General features: G+C 32.0%; 1 protein-coding gene across 8 annotated transcripts in view; it reads left to right on the top strand.

Moving 5' to 3' along the window:
• Positions 1-23,662, top strand: part of CNOT2 (CCR4-NOT transcription complex subunit 2) — a 143,258-nt gene that overhangs the window by 50,038 nt on the left and 69,558 nt on the right. For 3 of the 8 annotated variants that reach the window (XM_074270552.1, XM_074270550.1, XM_074270558.1), the window contains one exon: positions 12,959-13,009. The exons of the other annotated variants lie outside the window; for them this stretch is intronic. In XM_074270552.1, the coding sequence (XP_074126653.1) occupies positions 12,959-13,009 (51 nt within the window). The remainder of the gene's footprint in view (positions 1-12,958; positions 13,010-23,662) is intronic. 8 annotated transcript variants of the gene reach the window in all.

The following is a 23,662-nucleotide window of genomic DNA, read 5'->3' as shown; positions in this document are numbered from 1 at the left end:
TCTGGTCTATGTACAGAAGTATTGTTAAAATGGTAGTAACAAATCAACAACTCTTTGCAAAAAAGTTGGCAAGATTGAATCTGTACTCTTACATTTGAGTTTTGGAAATATTGTAATGGGAATTTTGACAAAAAGCTGCCAGATAAGAAAACAGTAATGAGAAACAACAGTGTAGTACAATGTTTGCTTGATGGTTGAAGCATTTTTATTATGTTGACTCTTCCAATAGCTTACTGTATGTACAGTTTTATTAATTGTCCAACTGTTAGTTTGTTTTTTTTAAAGAGGAAATTAAATAATAACTATAATAGCTTTTTTTAAAGCATTGAAAGTCAATTGAGGAAACTATCATTTGAATGAAGTTTTGGAAAAGTGGCTTTTGAATATTTTTTCAAAAATGCTTCATTTTATATAAGTGCTATCCTTTACTAGCAGTCCAGAAGAATTCTTAGTAATCTGATACACATACACACACACACACAGACACACACACACACAGATTTAAATGTGAGGCTCTTCTCCACTTCCTTCTTCCCTTTCTATTCTCTCTCAGCCCTCGTTTTATTCTAGATTCTACTTTAGTGTTTCTTAATCTTTTTTGTATAAACAAAACTTCTTGTTAATCTGGCACAGATTAACAATAACATTTTAAAATGCATAATGTAAAATATATAAGATTATAATATAATTATAAAAATGATCAAAAAGAAGGAAGAGGGTAGGGCATATGCTTATATTGCCTCTCCTTCTCTCCTCTGAGTAGTAAGGAAAATTGTATAGTAAGCACTATAGGAGAGAGGATCACTATACTGAGAGTCAAGAGTTATTTACTCTTCTGATTGTTGTATAACCTAGGGTGAATTTATTTGGAATTACTTGCCTCAACTGTAGAGGAAGGATGTTACAATCTGTAATCTCCCAGCTGCCTTCCAGCCTTGAAATGTTATTACTCTATTATTCAAGAAATTGAAGAGGCTTAATAGTAGGTTGTCTGTTGCAGTTATTGTATTTAAAATAACCTATCTCAGATCATTTGTTTCCGGCAAGTATAATTGACAAACAAAATAGTAGGTTTAAACAAATAGCATTATAAAATAGAAAGAAAATTTAATTTGGATTTAGAAGACTTGTGTTTAAGCCTCCTCTTTTCATTTCTTAGTCTTGTGACCTTGGACAAGTCACTTATCTTAACCTCAATTTCTTTGTTTGAAAATGGAAATCACCTTTTCCCTCCCCTCCTCTGACTATTTTCATTACCTGGCCCATGGGATTGTTGTGTAGAAAGTATATGTAAATTATAAATGGAAATAAAATTGAGGTGGTATTGATAATAAAGCTAACAGTATTTTTTTTTTTTTATAGCCAAGTTAACCAGTAAACAAAGCATAATGTTGCCTTTAAGTCCCTTATAATTCCAGAATTCCATGATTTAATTTATGTTTATAACTTTTAAGAAAGATTAGAGACTTTGTATCTTTAGTTGCCCTGCCAATAGGATGCTGGAGTGGGTCCCTTATAAGCTTTTTTTTTTTTGTCTATACTGATACTTTGATATACATATTAAAATATCCATTTGTATGTAATAGATTCATGGTCCTTTTTTATTTAAACTTAAATAGGAAAACAATGAAATAGAATAAAACTAAAAAGAACAAAAAACATTGTCATATGCATAGCAGAATATAAAAGAAGATTCCAAATATGTAGCAATAAATTTCCATTTTAAGAAAGCATATATAACAAAACACATTGTATTCAGAATTGTCCATCTTTTGTTTGCTTCCATGTAGGTTTTCTTTTGTTCTCTGCTGTGCACTTTTTACTTTACTAACCTTTTTTCCTTCTTTCTTCTCCTCCCCTCCCAAGAAGCCTACACTTTAGCATGTTTTTTACATATGTCTTTACATATTTGTTTACATACTTGTATATACACACATATATCTGCATTGTATCTTGTTTTCTATCCGTGATAATAATTCTACTTTATTTCTACCTGTTAGCTTGCTTGATTATTACATAATCTTCTCCTTCCCCTCCCTCCTATATTCTCCTCTCATCCTTTCCCTTCTTCTTTATTCCTTCTCCATTAATCTACATACTTTATCCCATTATGGTAAATCTACACATTTTTCTATACCCTATCTTATCCTGTTCCCTTCCTCACTTATTTCTTTATAGATTTTGGAGGACTCTTCTAGGGTGTGTGTGTTTATATATATATAATATTTTCTTTAACCCATTAATAAGTAGGATTTCAGAATACTAGCTGTTCTTCCCCCTTTAATTCTTCTGTGTCAGTTTTTGCTCTTGCAAATATTATTTATGCAAATATATTATAATATATTATTGCAAAAAATATATATTATTTGTATAATAGAATTACCGTTTTTACCTTTTCCTGCACAGTTTTGCCAAAAATCATATCACACTCGGCTCTAGCCCACTCTTTTTTTTTTTTGACTGAGTCATTTAGAGATAAATTACTTGCCCAGGGTCACACAGCCAGAAAGTGTTAAGTGTCTGAGGCCAAATTTGAACTCAGGTTCTCCTGACTGGGCTGATGCTCTATCCACTGCGCCGCCTAGCTGCCCCTCTATCTCAATCTTTCTTTTGAACTACCTAATTACTAATGACAGTCTTAAACATATAGTTTATATTTCTGTGTATAAAATATAAACAGTTTGTCCTTATTAAGTCCTTTGAAAGTAATCTTGGTCATTGGCTCTTATTTGTCACATTTTGTATTGAATTAAATTTAATTGCAAAAAAATTGTGAAAATCTGACAATTCATTGAATGCCTTTTTTTATATTCAATACTCTACTTAATTTTTTTGGATATAATATTTTCTGTCACAACTCTACTTATTTTGATTGTTGACATATAGTATTCCAGAACCTATGGTGTTTGAATTGTTGCTGTTGATAGATCTTATGTGATTCTAATTGTAGCTCCAGCATAATTGAATTGTTCTTGTGGTTATTTGTAAAATTTTCTCTTTGATTTGGGGATTTCAAAATTTATCAGTAATTTTTTTGTATAATCTCTTTTAGGTGGTGATAGGTTGATTTTTTTTTTTTTTTCTATTTCTACTTTTTTCTCTCTCTTGTTCTGTCACTTCAGAACAATTTTCTTTGATATTTCTTGTAATATATGAAATTTCTGTTTTTGTTCATAGCTTTCAGGTAGGCCAAGTCTTATATTTTCTCTTCTTGATCTGTTCTCCAGATTTTTTTTCCCCCTGAGGTGCTGTTCACATTCTATTTTATCATTCTTTATATTTTGTTTTATTATTTCTTGGCCTCTCATAACTTCATTGACTTCCCATTACCTAATTATAGATTTCAAAGAATTATTTTCTTCCTTAAGACTCTAGATCTCCTTTTATAGTTGGTTCACTTTATTTTCATAATCTTCTGGTTTTTCTTGGATTGTTATTTTTTTTCCTTTTAGTTTTCCCCCAGTCTCTCCCATTTGATTTTAAAAGTCTTTTTTGGGTTATTCTATAAATTTGGAGAGTGCACATTACATTAACATTACTCTTTGGGGGAGGTAAGGCTTTTTTTATTTCTGTCCTTCTCTGAAAGATGAACTCTAGTCTTATTCCCATAGTAACTTCCTATTGTTGGGTTCTTTCTCCTTTATCTGCTCTTCTAAAATTACTGTTATTACTATTTATTTATTTATTTATTTTTGCATAGGATCTTATTAGTCTAATCACTTCTAGTCCTGAGGTTGAGGGAATCTGGCTTCATGTCTTCCTTTAGTTCTCCCTTTTAGTATGAAACCCCAAACCAATAACTCCACTCTCCTGTAAATGCTCACAGACAGTAACTTTCCTGACTCATTGCTTCTGCACTCACTTGGCATTTACTGGTTCCTTTTCCTGTAATCTCATCTAAGCAGCACAGCTGGACTTGGCATTCCTTATTAACAGAGGTTCTCCTCAGTCTTCCCTGACAAACCTAGACTCTCCACACTGTCTGAAAAGTGAAAGTTCCTAAGATTGGGTTTGAGGCTACCTCGGAACTCAGCCAGTCCCAAGGCTCTCCATTTGTTTTATTGGAAGTTGCTTGGAGGTGTTTATACTTTACACTCACCAAATCTCTGTCCTGAGCTAGCTTTTTGGATCTTTTCCTCTTGTCACAGGAGGACCACTATTCTACTGTTTATTTTTAGCTGGTATATATTTATGCTGAAGCATAATTTTGTTTTGTTTGTGGGGGAAATTTGGAGTATTCAGAATTTTCTGATCTGTTCCAACCATCTTTCCCGAATCCTAGTCTTTAACAGAATCCTTTCTTACCTTTTTTCTTCTTCATAACCACTTCCAATGATTTTTGCTGCATGAAGTATCTTTTTCAGAATGCCTTAGGCAGGATTAGCCCACTAATATTTGTATGACTATGTGGTGACTAAATAAAACATGAGATTTATTCAGTTTCTTGTTTCTGAACCCATAGAACAGCTGTTGTATAAGTAATTTGCATTATGAAACTGTATAGATAGTTTTCCACACTGGTAAGGTGAATTATATTTAGCATTATGTTAAATTGATTTATGAGTATTTTAGTCATAAAAACAATTGTGCTTATGAAAGAAAAAAGTGACACTTTTAAGAATAGGCACTTAGAAAAAAGTTTTCCCTACTCAATCTTTATTGACATATCTTTTTGTTATGATGCCATTATTTTCAAATAAATAAGTCACTTAAAATATATTAGACAATTCTGTTCTACATGTGACATATATTGGATGAAATTATTGTTCTCTTCTGTTTTGCAGTTGCAGGTAGAAAACTAAAATAAACTTGAAATTAAAATTTAAATTAATTTAAATTTAAAAAATGAAATTAAAACTTGAAAACTTGAAATAAAATTGAAATTTTCTATTTGCTTAAGTATTGAAATGAATCAAAGGCATGTACCCATGGTGTAATATCATTCATAAAGTTTATGAACTAGTTTAAATCTATATAGTGATGCTATTCATATATGTTATTATTATATCCATATGTTAGAAACCTCCATAGTGTGGAATAGAATAAAACTTATCTTTTGCATGTATAACATGACTTTTATGACTAAAAGTATGAAATATACATTATACCTCATTTTAAGTGGATTTGATGCATGTTTTCAGATTCAGAATTAATAGCAGAACCATGTATTTTATATATATATATGTATATATATATAAAACATTAAACTTCAAATTTAAAAAGTTTGTGTAATATATTTATGCTAGGTTATATCTTTAGATAATTATTTTAGTTCAACTTCATCAAACATCTGTAAGAAACAAGCATCTTATCAAGAACTCCCGATTTGCTGATGAATCCAGGAATTTATTTTACATTCTTGCAAAAGGGGGTATCTAAACTAATAGGCACATCCTTGAAGGGCCAAGGCACAGCCTTTTATTCTCCTATGAGTAACTATATTGGCAGATCCTCTCCTAATTACCACTCCCATTTCCCACATTTCAGTGGCCTTAACTCCTATTTTCTTTTACCTGTATTTGGTGTGTATACACTTTTTTTGCATCTACCAATAAATGGTTTCCCTCTATAAGATTGATTTCCTTTCTCAGCCTAGCCTTTATGTTTCATTTATTAGATTCATTTCTCTAAATTAAAAAAAAATAAATAATTGAAAAGTAAACTCTCATTTGATTCTTGTAATGTTCTTCTCTAGAATAGAATGTTTTCTGGGAACAGGTTTCTTGGGGAGCCTCTGGAGGCAGCCTTAGTTTCAGTTCAGTGTAATAATCACCTCAAATTGAAGCCAAGAATTAAAGTGGAAATCCTTTATTTTCTCTTTCCTTCACTTGGGGTTCGGCTAGCTTTTCTGGAGGCCTTCTGGATCTTGATTTCAGTGTTCTCTACAGCACAGCCTGCACCAACTTCTCTGTCATCCTTAGTTCTGCCCAACTGAATCCTGGCTTCTCAATCTCCCAGAGTCCCCTTTGGCCCTGAGAGCTTCTTGCTTATATGCTGCACACTGAATATACTCCAATCATTACATCACTAGGAAATTGTAGGATTAAATCAATGCTAAACTAGATTACTATTGTCTCCTCAATTCCACTTAGTACCTTGTTTCAAGTTCTGGCCCATAACATATCCTTTAGGATCAGATCACTCATACGAACCATGGTAAATTAGATAATTATTGTCTCTATCTTAGTACCTTTAAGAATCATAACAAATTCTCACACATCAAAAAAAAAAATTATGAAAGAAGAGATGCCAAATTCTGGAAACTACCTGGAATTTAAGTAGAATGATCTTTTGGTTGGAAAAGTTACCATAGTTTGGAAGGGTTTGTCTCACTTTTATATTTATATTCAAATGCTTGGCCCATAATAGACACTTAATATGTACTATTCTTCTTTGGAACTTACAAGTTTTTATCAAGGTCATTACTTCCTTCAAGTTAACTAGGTTCAACATTAGAATCATCTACAATTCCTCATTTCCCCCTCATCTTTCATATCCAGATAGAACTGGCAAGACCTGGAGACTATATATAAGATGTCTAACATCTGTTCATTACAATCCACTAATATGGTTACCATTCTAGTTCAGACCCTCATTACTTTTCATGTAGACCTCTTCCAGTTCACCCTTCATATAGCTGCCAAAGTCATGGCATGATCAGTAAAAACCAGTCACTTCCTAGGATCACATATAAACTTCTTGTGTTTGGTATTTTAGGCCAGCAGGAAACGAGGTACAGGGGAATGGGCAGGATTTTTGGGGGGAGAAGAGAAGCCCCATTTATTAAATATCTACTACATGCCAGGCACTATGCTAAACAGTTTACAAATATTACCTCACTTGATCTTCACAATAATTATGGAAGGTAGGTGCTATTATTACTCCATTTCATAGTTGACAAAACAGACATACAGAGGATAAGTGACTTGTTTTGAGTCACATACCTAATAAGTATCTGATAGTAGATTTGAAGTCAAGTCTTCCTGATTCCAGATCTAGTGCTCCATCTGCTATGTTACATAGCTCCCTTTACAACATGGCTATTGCCTACCTTTCCCACCTTTTAATAATATCCTGCTTTTCATACACTCTAATCTAACTGACCTTGTTGCTGTAATTCACTTACAGCATTACCTCTACCTTCACCATGCCTTTGCATATGCTGTTTCCCATGTCTGAAAAGCACTATTTTCTCTGTTTTTATAATTATAAGGAAACCCCTTTTTTTCTTTTAGAACTCAGCTAAAACACCACCATGTACATAAACTTTCTGTTCATGAATCTTTCTACCTGCTACTGCTTCCCTTTCCTCCTTTAGCTTGTGTTTATTATGTATATATTTTGTATACTTTATATGCTGTCTTCTTTGATAAAATGCAGAGTCCTTGAAATCAGAGATTGCTTCATTTTTGTCTTTAAATCTATTGTACCTAGCATAGTGCCAGGTAGGAGCTTTAATAAATGAATGCTTATTTGCTTTATTAACAGTGTTTGTTGTTTAAAGAAAAACAGAATAGGAAGTATAGAGAATATTTCTAGAGTGTTGCCAATAGTACAGGATTAAAGAATTTTGTACTGTAGAAAGACATTGATTTGATGGTTTTAGGAAGACAAATACTTGTTTGGAACGTGTAAAACTGCGTAAGTGATCATCTTATTAAAACTTTTTTTTTTCCTCAAAAGTGACTAACCTAGTTTCTTGGGAGTATTACATAGTAGGGGAATAGATTTCTCGAAGTAGGAGCATGGCCTTCAATTTTGTATTAAACAGAAAACAGAAAATTAAGTGATTGACAATAAGTAAATAATAACTATAATATTTTCTGCTTGGTATTGTAACAAATATAAGTTCAGAATAAAAACCTTAAGTTCATCATTAAATTGTGTGTTTGTATGAGTAGGTATCTTTGAATTTTTAGCCAGCATCATGAAATTTGAATGGAAAAGGTTTTTCATTTCCATCAGCAATGGATGAGAAAGGATCTCCCCTTTACCCTCTCTTAGTTTACATCTCATATCACATCTTTCTCTTTAAGCACTGTATATGGTTAAGAGTAAAAAGAAAGATATTTTCTCTCTCCCTCTCCTTCTCTCTCTTTCTTTCTTATTGGGGTTAAGTGACTTGCCCAGGGTCACACAGCTAGGAAGTATTAAGTGTCTGAGACCAGATTTGAACTCTGGTCCTCCTGACTTCAGGGCTGGTGCTCTGTCCACTATGCCACATAGCTGCCCTTCCTCCCATTATTTTATAAAAAAGAAATGGGTTGATTTTTAAAATCTATTTCAAGAAGTATGCCTATAGTGGTTATTTTGTCTTATGAGGGTACATCATACTGCCCGGTTTTCCAAAAGTGGCTTATTAATATCTGATAATCATCAGTCTGAAGGGACAGGGCTTAAAACTTGTAATTTCATTGTTAACAGGAAGAGAACTCCCAGGTAAGGAAATACCTTCTGCTTGTGCAAGACTCTTTATACATGCTCTATATCTTAGACGCTTGGAGAGTTGCCCTAGAGTCCTAAGAGTGAAGGTTCTCAAGGTTCCACAGCTACCAGTCTGAAAGAAAGGGAAAGGCTTGTCTCAACCTGTAATGATGCTCAGACTTCTTCCTTTTACCTTGTTATAAAATCCCTTTCTTATGCTCTCTCATCATTAGTGCCTTTCAGCAGTCGGCAACTATTCAGTGAAGTGGTAGAGTCTTGTACATTTAAAATAAGGCTCCCTTTTTTATACTACCCTTTTCCTAAAGTATAGGCCTTTGATGAATGTCATCAGTGTATGATACTCGGTACCAATGCAGTTCTGCAACTTAGTTCTATAATACTCCTGCAATTTAGAAGTTAATTTTTAAAAAATTGCTTGTGGAACTACAATATTGTTACTAGTCCAGTTTCGTAGCCATTAAAGGACGGAGGCAGGTAGTCCTGGCTCAGGTCTTTCCACTAAGCTACACTGGAACATATTAATTATGCATGCTAACCTTCAAAGTAATACATTTTCTCCCTTATTTTCTTGGTAAATAAAACCAAAACAAACAAACAAGCATTTTCAGCAATCTCCTTGTCTCCTATCTACCTCCTTTCCCACCCCTGACCCCTGGATATTTTTCATGGATCTACCATCAAATTTAATTTTAGGAAGACAAAATGATTAGATTGAGGAATTTGGCTTTATGTGGGCTGAGTTCTATGTATTTCAAAGAGGATGTTGATAGAATTAATGTGTTTCATATCTAGAGACCATGGTTAAGCCTAGCTCAAACATTAATCTCATGTTCAGGTATTTAGCTTTCTTTGGGGTCCAGTTACCTTTTAAAAATAAGAGTATTTGACCTAGATAAACACTAATATATCTTTACCTACCAATTTCTGTGAACCCATGAAGATCATATGTCTTTTGTTTTTTTGTATCAGTATTAAGTCATAGGCTAGGGATCCCAATTAACTTTAAAATTTTTGAACTCTTGAGTAGAAGATTGAGGGTAGGAGATCAAAGGGACTTCCTGAACACCATGTTGGAGTTTAGACCCAATTCAAGGAAACCTTTCAAATGTAGAGAAATGCTTAAGTAAAGATTGGAAGGCACATGGAATGAAGGGTATTGTAAGTAGTATGAGAGGGACAAGTTGGAAAAGGTAGAGTGATATCAGATTATCAAGAAAACTTTAATTTTCCACATTGGAATTTGAAGTTTATTTGATAGAGAATAAAAAGACATTTATCTATATTGAGTAGAAGGACATGACCAGATCTCTGCCTAGGGGCTAAATTATTTAACGATAGTATGAAGGATGGATTAGATAAGGGAAAAAGAAAATAATTATTATTAGAAATCATTGCAATAATGGCAGTAAGTAAAAGAGCTAGAGCAAAGATAGAATTGACTGGATTACATAAGAGAATAGATATGAGTGATGAAGTTTTACCCACCTGAGACTACAGAATCTCTGAATTGGACAACACCTCATAACAGACCATGTAGTTCAACCTAGATGCGAATGAAAGTTTCAATGAGATGAGTGAAAACCTACTTATTACTTTCTGGGGAAGCCTTTTTCAGTTTTGTAATTAATTAATCAGTAATTAAAACTGATCATTATAGTCTAGCATGCTCTGGTCAGGGAAGATTTTTTTAAAAACATTGGCTAGCCATCCTTTTTTAGTAATAATAGCTTGTAGAGGTATAGAGGTATGATCAGGAATCTAAGACAAGGTCACTCATGTATAATTTGAAGAATCTAATCTTTTGTTTTTGGAAAATAATAGTATTTGCTCATTTCAATCATGAAACTATTGGTTCTTCATTATTTTAAAAAAGATTACTGACAGTGATTTAATAGTCACTATTAGCAATTATTTATATCTAGAGGTATGGCTCACCTAGATCTTATGAATTGAGTTTATCCAGGACAATTAGGGTTTCTTTTATTATTTCCTTTATTTGCTGCTTCAACTTTTTATTTTATTTTATTTTTTAATTTTCAAAACATATGCACCACCCTTGCAGCAACCCTTGTGTTCCTTTTCTTCAACTTTTGATGAACTTTATAAGCTCATTTTCCTTGACAGAAAACACCAGAAAATAAATTGAGCCAGCTCTGCCTTCATTGTGTCTTAAGTTTTCATAGACTTGTCTGTTATCAGTGAATCATTCAATCTGATGAACAGCTTTTGCTTTTCTTTTTCCCCTGATAAAACACACATAAATCCTTTCTACTGCTCACCAGATCCCCTTAAAAAAGTTTTTATTTCTTAGCCTCACTCATTTTGAGTGTTAATGGTTCTGACATAGTTACAGCAGTGTGCCACACTTTTATATGCATTTTTTTGTTACCTCCTTTGCTTTTGTTTCCTGTACAAGATTGCTGTTGTTGGGTTTCTTTTTTTTTTTTTTTAATTTTGTTGGTTAATGAGATCTTTATGTAGCCAAATTGGTCCTTTTATTCTCTTTATCTCCTTAGGATTTAATTTTTTTAGAGCTTCTCATTCTTTCTGAGCCTACTTTCTGTGTAGAATTTTAGCTTATGCCAATGTTAATAATGTGAAATACTGTAAGAATGTTGTATCAGAGAAATTTAGGATAAGAGAAAAAGATAACTTAAGGAGAAAGATAAACTTAATCCTAGAATTTTGAATTTAAAATGCCAGTGAAGTTGGCAACCTCTAATCATTTGAAATATCATATATCATAACATAAAAGTGAATTAGAAATATGAATTTGGGAGAGCTCTTAGTGAAGAGAATAGTTGAAGCTCTGGGAATGATTGTGATTGTCCTGGGAGAGAGTTTAAAGGAACAGAAAAGAAATACATATTTTAACATATTGTGAGGACAAAATGGCAAAATGAGAAATGTATAAAGCAAAGAAAGCTGGAAAGCAGAAGAGGAATCTAAGAAATAACAAGTTTCTAGTAGAAGATCAATGATTAGGACCTAATATTAAAAAGCCAGTTATATATCTGTTCACTTATGAACATTTATAAATGAGAACATTTATCCATTGAGAAAATTTTGGAAAATATCATGTTAACTTAAATGCATTCAAATAGGAACATAGAGCTTATGGAAAATAAAGGAGGAGAGGTGGTTCAGGCAGAAAAATTTTGATTAGCTTATTTCCTTTAAAAAAGATATTTAAATTCAGAAAATTTTTAATAGGCATAGTAGTCTTGATAAAATCTTTACTTGGAAATTAGAAAAGATCATTAGGAAATAAGTAGAATTGAAATGTAAATGGATCATTTATGAAGATGAAAAATAAGATTCTTGCCATTGGGTAGTCAGGGTATCATTCACAATATTAATAATCAAGAGCTCAGCTTTCTAGCACTTTTACTGTTTTCAGTTCAATGAGAAGTCAGATTTCTTTGTTGGAATATAATTTAGTGTAATGTAAAAGGTATAGTGATGTGACTACAAATATGTCTATGAATTCACCAATTCTATACCACACAATTAGAAATTAGAAGATACACTTTGGTTAGTAAGAAATGTTTCATTTTTAACTCATTCATTCAAGTCTTATATTAGTACTTTTTTGTTATGCATGCTACTTGTTTCTAGCTGGTACTATATATGGCTTACCCCAATTCTCAAATTCTATTTTTGTCTCTAAAAGTTCCTACATTATTAATAATTGAATTAAGATCAGAGATAATATGATTAGCTTCATTAGCTCTCTAATAATTTATATATGCTAAGTCACACATTTTACCTTTATCTAAAATAAAAAGTTGGAAGTAAAAATTTAAAAAAGGATTATTTGGGGTGAGCTAGATATGACTAAGGATAAATTTATCCCTCCTCCCAAAAAAGTGTGAAGTGTCTGTTAAACTCGCTGAAATTATTTTTTAAACATTTCATATTAATAACCAAAGTAATAAAAATGTTTTCTTGTGTAAAGCAAATTTAAACATTTATTTAAATACAATCTTTAATGCTATCTAAAGATTATTCATTATAATGTATAGGGGATAATTAACCTTTAAATGATTTAAACCATTTCCTTCAATGATCTTTGGTTAACTTTAGTAGTTGTCAAAATTTCTTAATAATAGTTTGATTAATAAATGAATGAATGATAAGCCAGTAAAGCATTCTACAAATAGGCAAAATATTTCAGGACACTGTCTACTTGAACATTTGCCAGCTGTGCTCTTCTCCTACTAAACACATTTGTCATGGAGGTGATAACAGAAATTGGGGGTAGCAGAAAAACTGAGCAGCCATAATGAGGAAACTGTACATTGAAAGCTTTTACAAAGTCATTTAATTATTATTTTTTTAAAAATTAGAATCCTATAGTTTATAGTTTTGGTAAATACCTTTCTAATCTATGAGTAAGAAGTTTTATCTTTAGTGTTATCTTCGTTATATGTTAAATCAGGGGCACCCTTGGTGTGTCTGGCTAGTGCCATGGCTCACCCCTCAGTTTCTGCTTCTTTGCTTCATCCTCCAGATGTGTGCTTTCCAATGTCCAGATCTGCAAGTGGTGAAAGAAGTTACAAAGGTAAGTATATGGGAGATAAGATTTGGGAGGGAAATTTTTTTTTTTTAAATACTGAATCTCTTCTTCATCTAGTATTTCATTTACCTTTTCTTTGGCTCTGTCCTTTTTCCTTTACAGTTATAAAATTCCTGGAATTACTCATAGCAGAATAGAATTTTAGAGCTGGTAGGGACCTCTAAAATTGGCCTAGACGCTTTCATTTTTTGAATGTAGAAATTGATGCTCACCTAGGTAAAATAACTGAAAATCACATGCAATACCAGAGAGAGCCATGGAGCCATTACTAGAATTTAGAAGTATTATATGTCCATATTTTACTGGCAAATAAATTGACACTCAGAAAAGTGGAAATTACTTGTTTAAAGCTCCTTAAAGAGCTAAGATTCAAAGTTTGTTCCTTTGTTTCAAAATGAAGCATTCTTTCAACTAATTTTTGTTCTTTTTTGGAGGGGGAGATGTTTCTTCTTCCATGGCAAACTTTCTGTATTATTTTTGTGGAAAGGAAGTATCTAAAATTAAATACTTAAAACAGCTTTGCTATTTTATTGTGCTGATCTTTAAAAATGATAGATCACATGCATATCAGCTTTCAAAATCATTTAAAATAAAAAAGGTCTGTAGATGTAGATTTATATAAATTTAAGATGTGAGGAAGTATAGTTATGGTGGTTAAGAAAGTAAAATTAGAATAAATAATTGTATTAGATTTTCTTCAAATATTTCAAAAAAGAGAGGATTCTAAAATAATGAGCAAGATCTCAAATTTGCCAAATATAAAAAAGCTCTGTTAAAGACCGTATTTTCTCACTTTCTAAAGTCTTACCTGAAAATGGTCATATGGGAACAAACAGGTCTTTGTAGATAATTTCTCAGACTTACCTAGTTATTCCACTATAGACATTTACCCAAGGCTGGAGACTATAACCTAGTTCTTACTTTACTCTTTGGGATAAGAGCCCCAATCTGCTGTTTGCTTCCAACCTTGTTCATTGTACAGTACAAAGCTAGGGCCTGCTAGTGACTATTCCTGTCTATACCTCTATTTAAAGATACTACCAATCCTCTAGTCAATATGTAATTGAGTAGTAAATGACAGAACTGCAAGATGGGACCTCTACTCATATATTGGTTCAGTGATAATCTGCCTAGGTGCTTCCCTGCCCTGATAATTAGTCTCAGCTCTCTTTTACTCTCTTGATGTACATAAATTCTGGGCTGGATCTATCCTAGTGAATATAAGCCTCTCTATCTGTTTCCTTAAGCCACTTTGAGCTTCAAAAATTGCTCACTGTAACTTTTTCATAGCTTTTCTGATGTGAATCAGATGTGGCAACTTTTCTAGATCTTTGTGGAGGGGAGAGAATTTGTTAATCCATACTTATTGCTAGTCCACTGCCTTTCCAATAACCTCTTGTCCTTTTTTTTAAAACTAAAAGAGAATATATTAATGGTCCTAATATTAGGTTATAATTCTGTCTCTATTTATGGGGGAATTTTATTTTTTCTCTCTAATCTTTTGTTTTGCCAGTTATGAAATGATTGTAATATTTTTACTAGAAGATAATATATATATTATCTTCTAGTAAAAATATATATGTATAAATAATGTATATACATATCTGTTTATCTATCTGAATGGAAGCTATTGTTACTGTCTTGTAGAATATTATGGTTTTTGGCTGTCCCTAGTTATAGTCTTTTTTTTTTTTTTTTTTTTTTTCTGGAAGTACTTTATGTTGATTTAGTCTAGTAACTACATTGATACTGCTTCTAATCTATTTCAATTCAGTTTTTATCAAATGCCTGCAGTTTGTAGATCCTGTTTTAATCTTTTTACCTATCATTTTTGGTTTATTGGTTTTATTGATAGATAAAATTTTAAAACTTTCATATATTTTATGTGCCTATCATAAATCTGGTATTATATATGCTTCAGAAAATATGATTTCTAAAAGTAATTTTAATTATATAATTTATATGGTTAGTATTTTACCAAGGCACTTTTTGTGTGCATGTTAGGCCATTGAAGCCTCAAAATAACATTATGAGTAAGGCAGGGATTTTTGTTTCTCTTTTTCAAATGATAGGTTAAATTTGTTTTCAGAAAATCATAAAATTAGTATGTATTGAAGACAGGATTGAACACAACTAGTCCAAGTCTTTCTCCTTTTTACTTTACTGTTAAACATAGTTCTTTTTGCTATATGTAATTACTGGTGGGCAATATTAGTTGTTGCTTTTTAATATAAGTTAGAAATGAAAATGAAATTATAAATAAAATTTATATGATAAAGATTCCAATTAACAATAATTGTAGCTTTAATAAGAATATGATGTAAAACTTTAAAAATCATGTAAAGATAGAAGTACTATGACTTATAAAATGCATTCAAAGGTTAAATTTACAGCAAGCAATTAAAAAAGTTTTAAAGCAAATACGTTGTACTAGGTGCTGTGCTAGTTGTGTGGTTATCAAGAAGAGTTAAAACAGTACCTACCTTTAAAGAGTGGAATTCTTATCACTCATCCTATTTATTCCTATTTAAGTCATTCAGTGATACTTAATTAAGCTTATATGTGTAAAACAATAGGATGATTTAAAGAACACTCATGTTTTATTCTTTAAATGGGGGTTACCATAAAATCCTTACATTCAGCATTTCATTATGAAACATTTTTATTAAGCCTATGATGTAGGAACCTTTTTTCTTTAATTTTGGGAAGATGGAGATGATGATAGGAATGTGTTCATCTGCTAAGGAATTTTTTTTAGCCATATAATTCATGAAAGTCATATACTAAGGTATAGAATGTTGATGTCTTTCGTTAGTACAGAGGGTATTCTACTTTTTTAAAATCATAAACTCTTGGAGGCTTTTAGGCATTCTAACCTCAGAGAGGCTTTTAATAGCTATAGTGTGCTTAACAAATACTTACCTAATTTGAATGGGCATTTGATTTTCATAGTGCTTTGAAATGGCATAATTCCGTTATAATGAATTTAGCAATATGATTTCTAGGGGGTTCAGGAAAGATTCTTGTATTTAGAATATGGTGACCTGGGTTTTAATCCCAGTTTCACTACTTAAAGAAGTAGTGAATAATATATTGCATAATCCAAGACAAAGCACTTAACTTCTCTGGGCTTCAATTTTCTCTGTAAAATCAAGAAGGTTCCATTTGACAAATGTTTATTAAGTACCTTCTGCATGCATGGTAGAAAGTACTTGGATTGAAAAGACAAATGAAGAATTCTTTGCTTTCAAGGAGTGTTCAATGTACATGGGTCATATACAGACATAAAAAAAAGTTTAGTGCAAGTTAAATAGGGAAACTATACTAGTAAATGGGTGAAATTAGAGAGGTACCGTGGTACCGCACCTAAGAGGAGTGTTGAAGGGAGAAAAGGAGTCATTCCAAATGCACAAAATGAAGTCTGTGATTATGTATTTCTTGCCTGGAAAAATGTCAGCTTTGCTTATGTCATATGCACATGTAAAAATTGCTTTTTTTTTTTTTTTTTTTTTTTTTTTTTTTTTTTATTCCCATAGAATTCTTAGGGCATAGAAAGAGAAATGCATGCATTTAGGGTGCAAGACATCAAATAAAGAACTTACTTATGAATTATTGTTGCTTTTTAAGTTTAATTAAGATTTTTGATTGTGTTCTTTACTTTTCAGAGTTCTGTTGCATTTTTAGTTTGGAGCATTGATTTTTCCTTGTTTAATATAATTCATTGTTGAAATGAAAAAAGTTTTGTACTTTATTTTTCATACATAGTAAGTCAAATGGATTCTGATTTTTGAATGATTTTAACAGTAAAATTAACAAATATAGGGAATAATATTTTAAAAGGTTATATTTGGTAGGTTATATTTTAAGATTATAGTTAATTGTGTAGACAAGGAAAATGAGATATGAAAGACTTATGTATAGGCAGTTTCTGCTTTTTATTATAATATATTTCTGGAGATCTCCTTAGAAAGCAGAACAAAGAAAGATTGTTTTTGTTTTGTTTTTTTTCTTCCCCACATGCATTTCAGAGTCACTGCATTGATATTGGTGGTAAGGTTGAATATACTAATGGGTGATTGGATTAAGACCTCAAAAGGAAAGTGTTGGGTTTTGTTCATTATTGTTGTATGGACTGACATAGTCTGAGCATTTTTACAGTAAAACCTTATTCTGATATTAATCTGAACATTTTGTTTTCATGGAATATGTTTGTATTTTTCATTGAGAACAGGCAAAAATATAAACTGAGATATGGAAGTAATTTTGTAGATGTGACTATGGCCTTTGATACTATCAGTCACAAGGGTTTATGGAAATTATGCCAAAATTTGGTTACCCAGAAAAGTTCATCAGTATTTTGTACATCAATTTCACAATGACATGCTTGCCTGGGTTCTGCTTAATAGAGGATGCTCTCATGCTTTTCCATTCACCAGTGTAGTGAAACAAAGCTGTGTATTTGCTTCTGCGCTTTTTAGCTTGATGTTTTCAACCATGTTGCCAAGGTTAGCTACCACCACACAGATGGAGTATTGGTGTATGATTGCAGATGATTGTGCATTCAATACAGTTTGTGAAGCTGAAATGCAACAAAATATTCTGTCATTTTTACTAATTTTGGTCTAACAATTAACACCAAGAAAACACAGGTGTTCCATCAGCCAGCATTACATTATCCATATGAGGAACCATTGGTTACAGCAAATGGAGAAGTTTTGAATGCTGTAGATAAGTTCACATACCTTTGCAGTATACTTTCCACTAAACATGAGATCGACTCACTCACTGCCAATGTTAGCTTAGTGTTTGGAAGGCTCCAAAAATGTCAGCTTTGCTTATGTCATATGCACATGTAAAAATTTGCTGGGTTTTTTGTTTGTTTTTTTTTTTAGTCCCATAGAGTTCTTAGGGGATAGAAAGAGAAATGCATGCATTTAGAGTGCAAGACAGCAAATGAAGAAATTACTTGTGAATTATTGTTGCTTTTTAAGATTTTTGATATTAGAAGAGATAGTAGATTAACTATCAAACTGAAGGTCTGCAGAACTGTTGTGCTGACCTCATTGTCATTGTGCTTGTGAAACTTGGATAGTGTACCAACACTGGCAGTTTTCTCAGGAAGATTCTGAAGATCACCAAAAAGCATAAGATATCAAGACACTGAGGTCATTTCTTGAACTAAACAGCCAAGCATTTAAACCTTACTGCAGAGAGCACAACTCAGTCGAGCTGGTCACATTGTTGAAATGCCAAATGTATATTTGCCCAAAAGACCTTTTTATGGAGAACTCATGCAGGACAAGTGCTCACATTGGCAGTGAGAAAAAAATGATATAAGCCCACTCTTGGAATCTGTCAAGAATTTTGGAATTGATTTCATGACATGGGAAATACTGGTCCAGTACTACTCAGCATGACATGTCTTCATCATAGCAAAACTGAAGTAGCTTAAAAGAAATATCAGGTTCTCAAAATTAGAGACTCTTACCATTTTGAGCTTAAATTGGTCTGATCAACTACAGTTGGGCATATATCGTCTTTAAAAATGAAGGACCACAGCCAATTATAGAATAAGAATCGACACTTAATGTTGATCTTGAATCATCAAAGAAAGATTAAAGGATAAGATTATATTGTGCCTATTTTTAAAAATAATTTTCTGTTACCACTAAACAATAAAAATAATTGAAAATGATACTTCCTATATACCTTCTTAAAGTTATACCATGTTATTTTTATTGAGAACAAGAGAGCATTTGAATATAAAATAGTGTTTTCCTGAAATTATTATTTATTTATTTATTTTTAGATCTTTGTACTTAGATCTTAGGAAAAGGAAGTGGAAAACGAAGAGATTTGAGCTAAAAATGCTTATAGTAACTATTTAAATAAAATAGGTTTATTTTGATGCTATAAGATAAAGTAGTTATAATGTCATCCTTATTGAAAATTTATCTGTGACCATTTATTTTCTTTCTAAGTATTTAGTATAGTCATTAATTTGGTATATAATGTTCTTTATATACTTATTTTTCCTTTATCTGCCATCCCTTTAGAGATCTTTCTGGGTTTTTTTGGGGAGCTGTTTTTGTGTCTTTTTTTTTTCTTATTTTAAATACAACTTATCTTTTAAATGTGATTTTTATGCAAATATGAAAAGCCAGATACATCTAGCCTTTTATATATATGGCACCCACTAGAGTAGGTAATGAATTTTAAGTTTTTCACTGTGTACCAGATTGTCTTGTTTAATTTTTATAGGACATCCACAGAATGTGCAATGCATAGCTGGAAACATCAAATTGAAGGTTAGAAGAAAAGTTAGGATTTAATCAGATGATCTGGGAATCATGAGCGTAGCAGATAATAGTTGAATCCATGGGAATTGATGAATCATCAAGAGAAATGTGGCGATGCCAGTGGTTAATGGGAATGACTTGGATAAAGATTTAGTAAAGGACGTTGAGAAGGAGCAATCTAGGAGGCAGGAGAATTAGGAGAACAGTTTCACAAAAACCTAGAATGAAGAGATTACAGGAAGAAGAGTTTGGTATCAAAGATTCAGAGAGCATTAAAAAAAAGGAAGGATTGAGAAAAGGCTATTAGATTTGCAGACGCTCAAGATAAAGGATGATAGCTAGTAGAAGTAGATGAATCGAAGGGATTTTAGAGGTGGTTTATGTGTATGCATGGGTGAATTTGTAGGCAGCAGTGAAGTAGTCAATAGATAGGGAGAAATAGAAGAAAGTAGGTATGAAAGAGAAGAAGACAAGATGGATAGTATCACTTGTAAATGTACAGGAATTAGCAGGAAGAAGAGCTGTTTCTTCTTGTGAGGCCAATGAAATAGAGGTATCTGAGTGATGTGAACTTAGGAGAAAGGGAGAAAAGGAAACTAGCTCCTCAGTAAACTGAACTGTTTTTTTCAATAAGGTAAGAAGTTTAGGTAAGGTTTTCAGTTGAGAGGATGAAGGGAGAGAGGAAGCCTTGAGAGGTTTGAAGAGGAATAAAAGGATTTTTTTTTTTTGGTGATTTCAAACCTTTCTTCCCCCATTCTCATTTGTTACCCTGTTGATTTTGATATTTTTGAAGGTTGAGATTGGATCCTTGTGCATGAGTATTATGTTCAGTCATTTTTATATTTCATAGAAAAATATATCTACTCATCCTTTTCTTTGCCATTGTCTGTTCTTTTTTTTTCATGTATCCTAATTGTTAGAAATGGCAAGTTCTACCTCCTTTATGCTCTTTTTTCTATCCTAATATATTTTTCTTATCCTCCATTCTTCACAAGGCTGTTAATAAGGATCAAATAAAGTAATAAAGCACTCGATACCTGGCACATAGGAGATACTTAATAAATAATCTTTTCTCTTCCCTCTCTCCTCTTTGCTAATCCTCAGAAAAGAATCCACCCCCAAGACTTCTCTCATATTTTACTTCCTCAATACTCAGTAAAAATATTAAGGTTTTCATAAGAACATTTGTTTAATTTTTCCTTATTAAGATATTAGTACTTTTTCATCGTATCTCTCCAGTTACTCAGTAAATCTTTCTTGATTTCTCTTGATTCCTGTATTTGTATTATAGTTTCTTATCCATCCTTGTTTGTTTGTTTTTTCACCAGAAATTTTTAAAGGAAAAGGCCATTAAAGATTTATTTTTCCCCTCCTGTAGGATTACATTGATTTTTTAAGGAAAGTTTTTCATGCTTGTAAATCTGCATCTTTTGCTATTTGGAATATTGTATTATAAAATCTCACATTTTTAGTGAAAACTGCCAGATTTTGTGTGATCCTGACTGTAATTTCTGGTATTGCTTTGTGGTTGCTTGGCAATAATTCTTTCTTTGATGTGGAGCTCAAAAATTTGACTTTACTTTTTGAGTTTTTATTCAGAATACCATTGATAAATTCTGTCTTTGCCCTCTGGTTCTATAGACTTGGTCAGTTTTCATGTATAATTTCTTGAAAAAAAAACTGCTTTGTTGTTTTTGTTACCATCATTATGGTTTTTCAGGGAGTGCAATCATCTTTTCTTGATCTCTTTTTGTGCTTAACTATTTTTTTTATATCAGCAATCTTAGGTTTTCTGGAGGTTATTTTTGGTCTTGATTTTGTTTAATTATTTCTTGCCATTTCAGCAAGAATTTCTTGTTTCATAGAATTACTGATTTCTGTGTAGTCTATTGTACTCTTCTGGGAATCTCTTATAGGCTTACTATCTAAGCTAATAAGTCGATAATTCTTTGCCCTAAGGCTTTTCTTCTTTTTTAAAATCTTGTTTTTCTTTTACATATTCATTGTGGAAAATTCATTTTTTTTCCTTGTCTCTGCCTGAAATTGTTAACTCCTACAATAATTTTTGGTACGTTTTCATTATTTTTGAATTTTGTTATTATTTTTTAAATTTATTCATCTCTTTGAGTATAATTATTGAATTAGCTCTTCGGTAGGGAGTATGCTTTTATCTCCCTTTGCCCTTTTGATTGGGATGATCAGCCTAACTTGAACTCATCCTTTGTTCCTAGGCTGATTGTATCTTTGAGAGAGTTTGGCTCCCTGGGATTGCTGAGATTCAAAGTGCTGAAACTTTAGGTCCCTCCTTGGAATCTCTAGAACTTGAACTTTCTTGATCTTAACACTATGCAGTTCCTGGGTCAACTTCCATTCCCTGGGGGCTTCCAGTATCCTCCTATGTGGGCTTTTTGAACACATCAGGCTTTCTCAGAAGAGCACTGTGCTCTTGCTGCTTTGTAGACGCAGGTCTTTGCAGAGTATATGTGTTGCTGGCCCGTCTCTAGTGTCTGTAAAATTGTTCTGTGCTAGTTCTGAATTTCCTGGTTCTGACTGACTTGTGGTATTTTAAGATAGAAGAAGTAATAATACTTTCCCATTTGATAGAAGAGGTGCAGGCTTGTGGAGCTGTCTTTTCTGGAAATCTTTGGGTTTTACTTGAATGTCTATAATATGTATGACATTAATTTCCACAAGAAATTCATCCTGAAAACCTCTGTAGAATTATGGATTTTGCACAAGTCATTAAAATTTTCTGAATATTTGTTTCATCACCACAATTATATAACATATCACACAGCCCTTTGTAAGAATCAGATGAGTGCTTTTTCAAACATAACATTTACAGTATAGATGGAGTGTTGGCCTTAGAATCTGGAAAACCTGAGTTTAGAATCCTGCCTAAATCACTTATTAGTTATGTCATTGTGGGTTTCTTAAACCACTTTTAAGCTCGGTTCCCTTATTTGTAATGTATGAATAATATTGTCTCCCCTCAATATTGCAATGATGTTCAAATGAGATAATACAACTCTTTAAGGTTTACGAAGTTCTTTATATGCATCATCTCATTTGTCTAAGCAGGATTTAAACTCAGATATTCCTAACTCCATTCTATGTATTATGTCATTTGTACATAAGTATTTTACAAACCTTAAAGCACTATGTAGATGTTAACCACTTTTATTTTTTAAAGGTAAGTTTCTGTTTAACCTATTTTATTTCTAGATAAAAAAATACAAATTACAAATGTTGAATTCTTTTGAATTGCATCATTTGCCAAAATTAGTCATTTCCTTTAGTGTTATTGTGAAATGATCAACTGTCCACTAATTGGTATGAAATAGGAAGATAAACCCCAATTCTTAACATTCAAGTTAAAATAGGGAACTCGCAATTCAAATTACAAACATTTGTGTCTGTTCTACCTATTACTTGACAGGTCCTTTTAGAGTTTTTATTTTAATACATACCGGATTATTGGAAAATCAATAGCATTAATAAAAATGTTTTAAAATATGATTTAGGTAAAATTTCATCTTGTTGCTTTTATTATTTCATTCTCTATTACCAAAGTTATTTTGATTCTTGATAGTCAGATTTTAACCATACAAAGAATACAGAATAAATTTTTGTTGTATTAAATTGAATTGGAATACAATCTTTAGGTAACATGTTTATTTAGGCTTATTTTCCTATTTTTAGAACATATATATATATATCCTTATATATCTTTTACTTTCTTTGGTTCTGTTTCATGAAATTGTAAAGTAGAATGTTAATATTCAATTATGGATGGTTTTTTTCCTCTAATGATTGGTTATAGAATAATGTCAAAATTAGTAAAAGTGAATTTTTAGATTATCTCTTCTTTTCAGTATTCATCCTTTTTCCCTATGGGACACATCAAGAATAATTGTTGGGAAATTTGCCTTAGAAGTAAGATATGAATTCAATCTGACATCTACTGGTTATGTGATCTTGGAGTGTCAGCTAGGATTTCATTGTCCCTGCTAATTGTTAGAAATTAATTTGAAGAAGAAATTGATAGAAATTGATTAATTGATTTACATTGATCAAGAGAGTTTCTTCACTAAAAGTTCTCTATACCAGTGAAATCACAGATCCGATTTAAAGGAAAATCTCCGTGTGTGTGTGTGTGTGTGTGTGTGTGTGTGTGTGTGTGTGTGTTTTTAAAAGAACAAGATGTTGAAAGTGTTGAGTGGATGATAGTACAAAAACTCACTATCATTTGAATAACTGTTTCAAAATATTTAATATTGTAACTCAAGATTCTAGCTTCTCCAGTGTTTTTGTCAGAGGTTTGAATATTGCTGTAGAA

This window comes from Sminthopsis crassicaudata, chromosome 5 (genome assembly GCF_048593235.1).
Source record: "Sminthopsis crassicaudata isolate SCR6 chromosome 5, ASM4859323v1, whole genome shotgun sequence".
NCBI classification, from domain to species: domain Eukaryota; kingdom Metazoa; phylum Chordata; class Mammalia; order Dasyuromorphia; family Dasyuridae; genus Sminthopsis; species Sminthopsis crassicaudata.
This window is presented reverse-complemented; position numbering and strand designations above follow the sequence as displayed.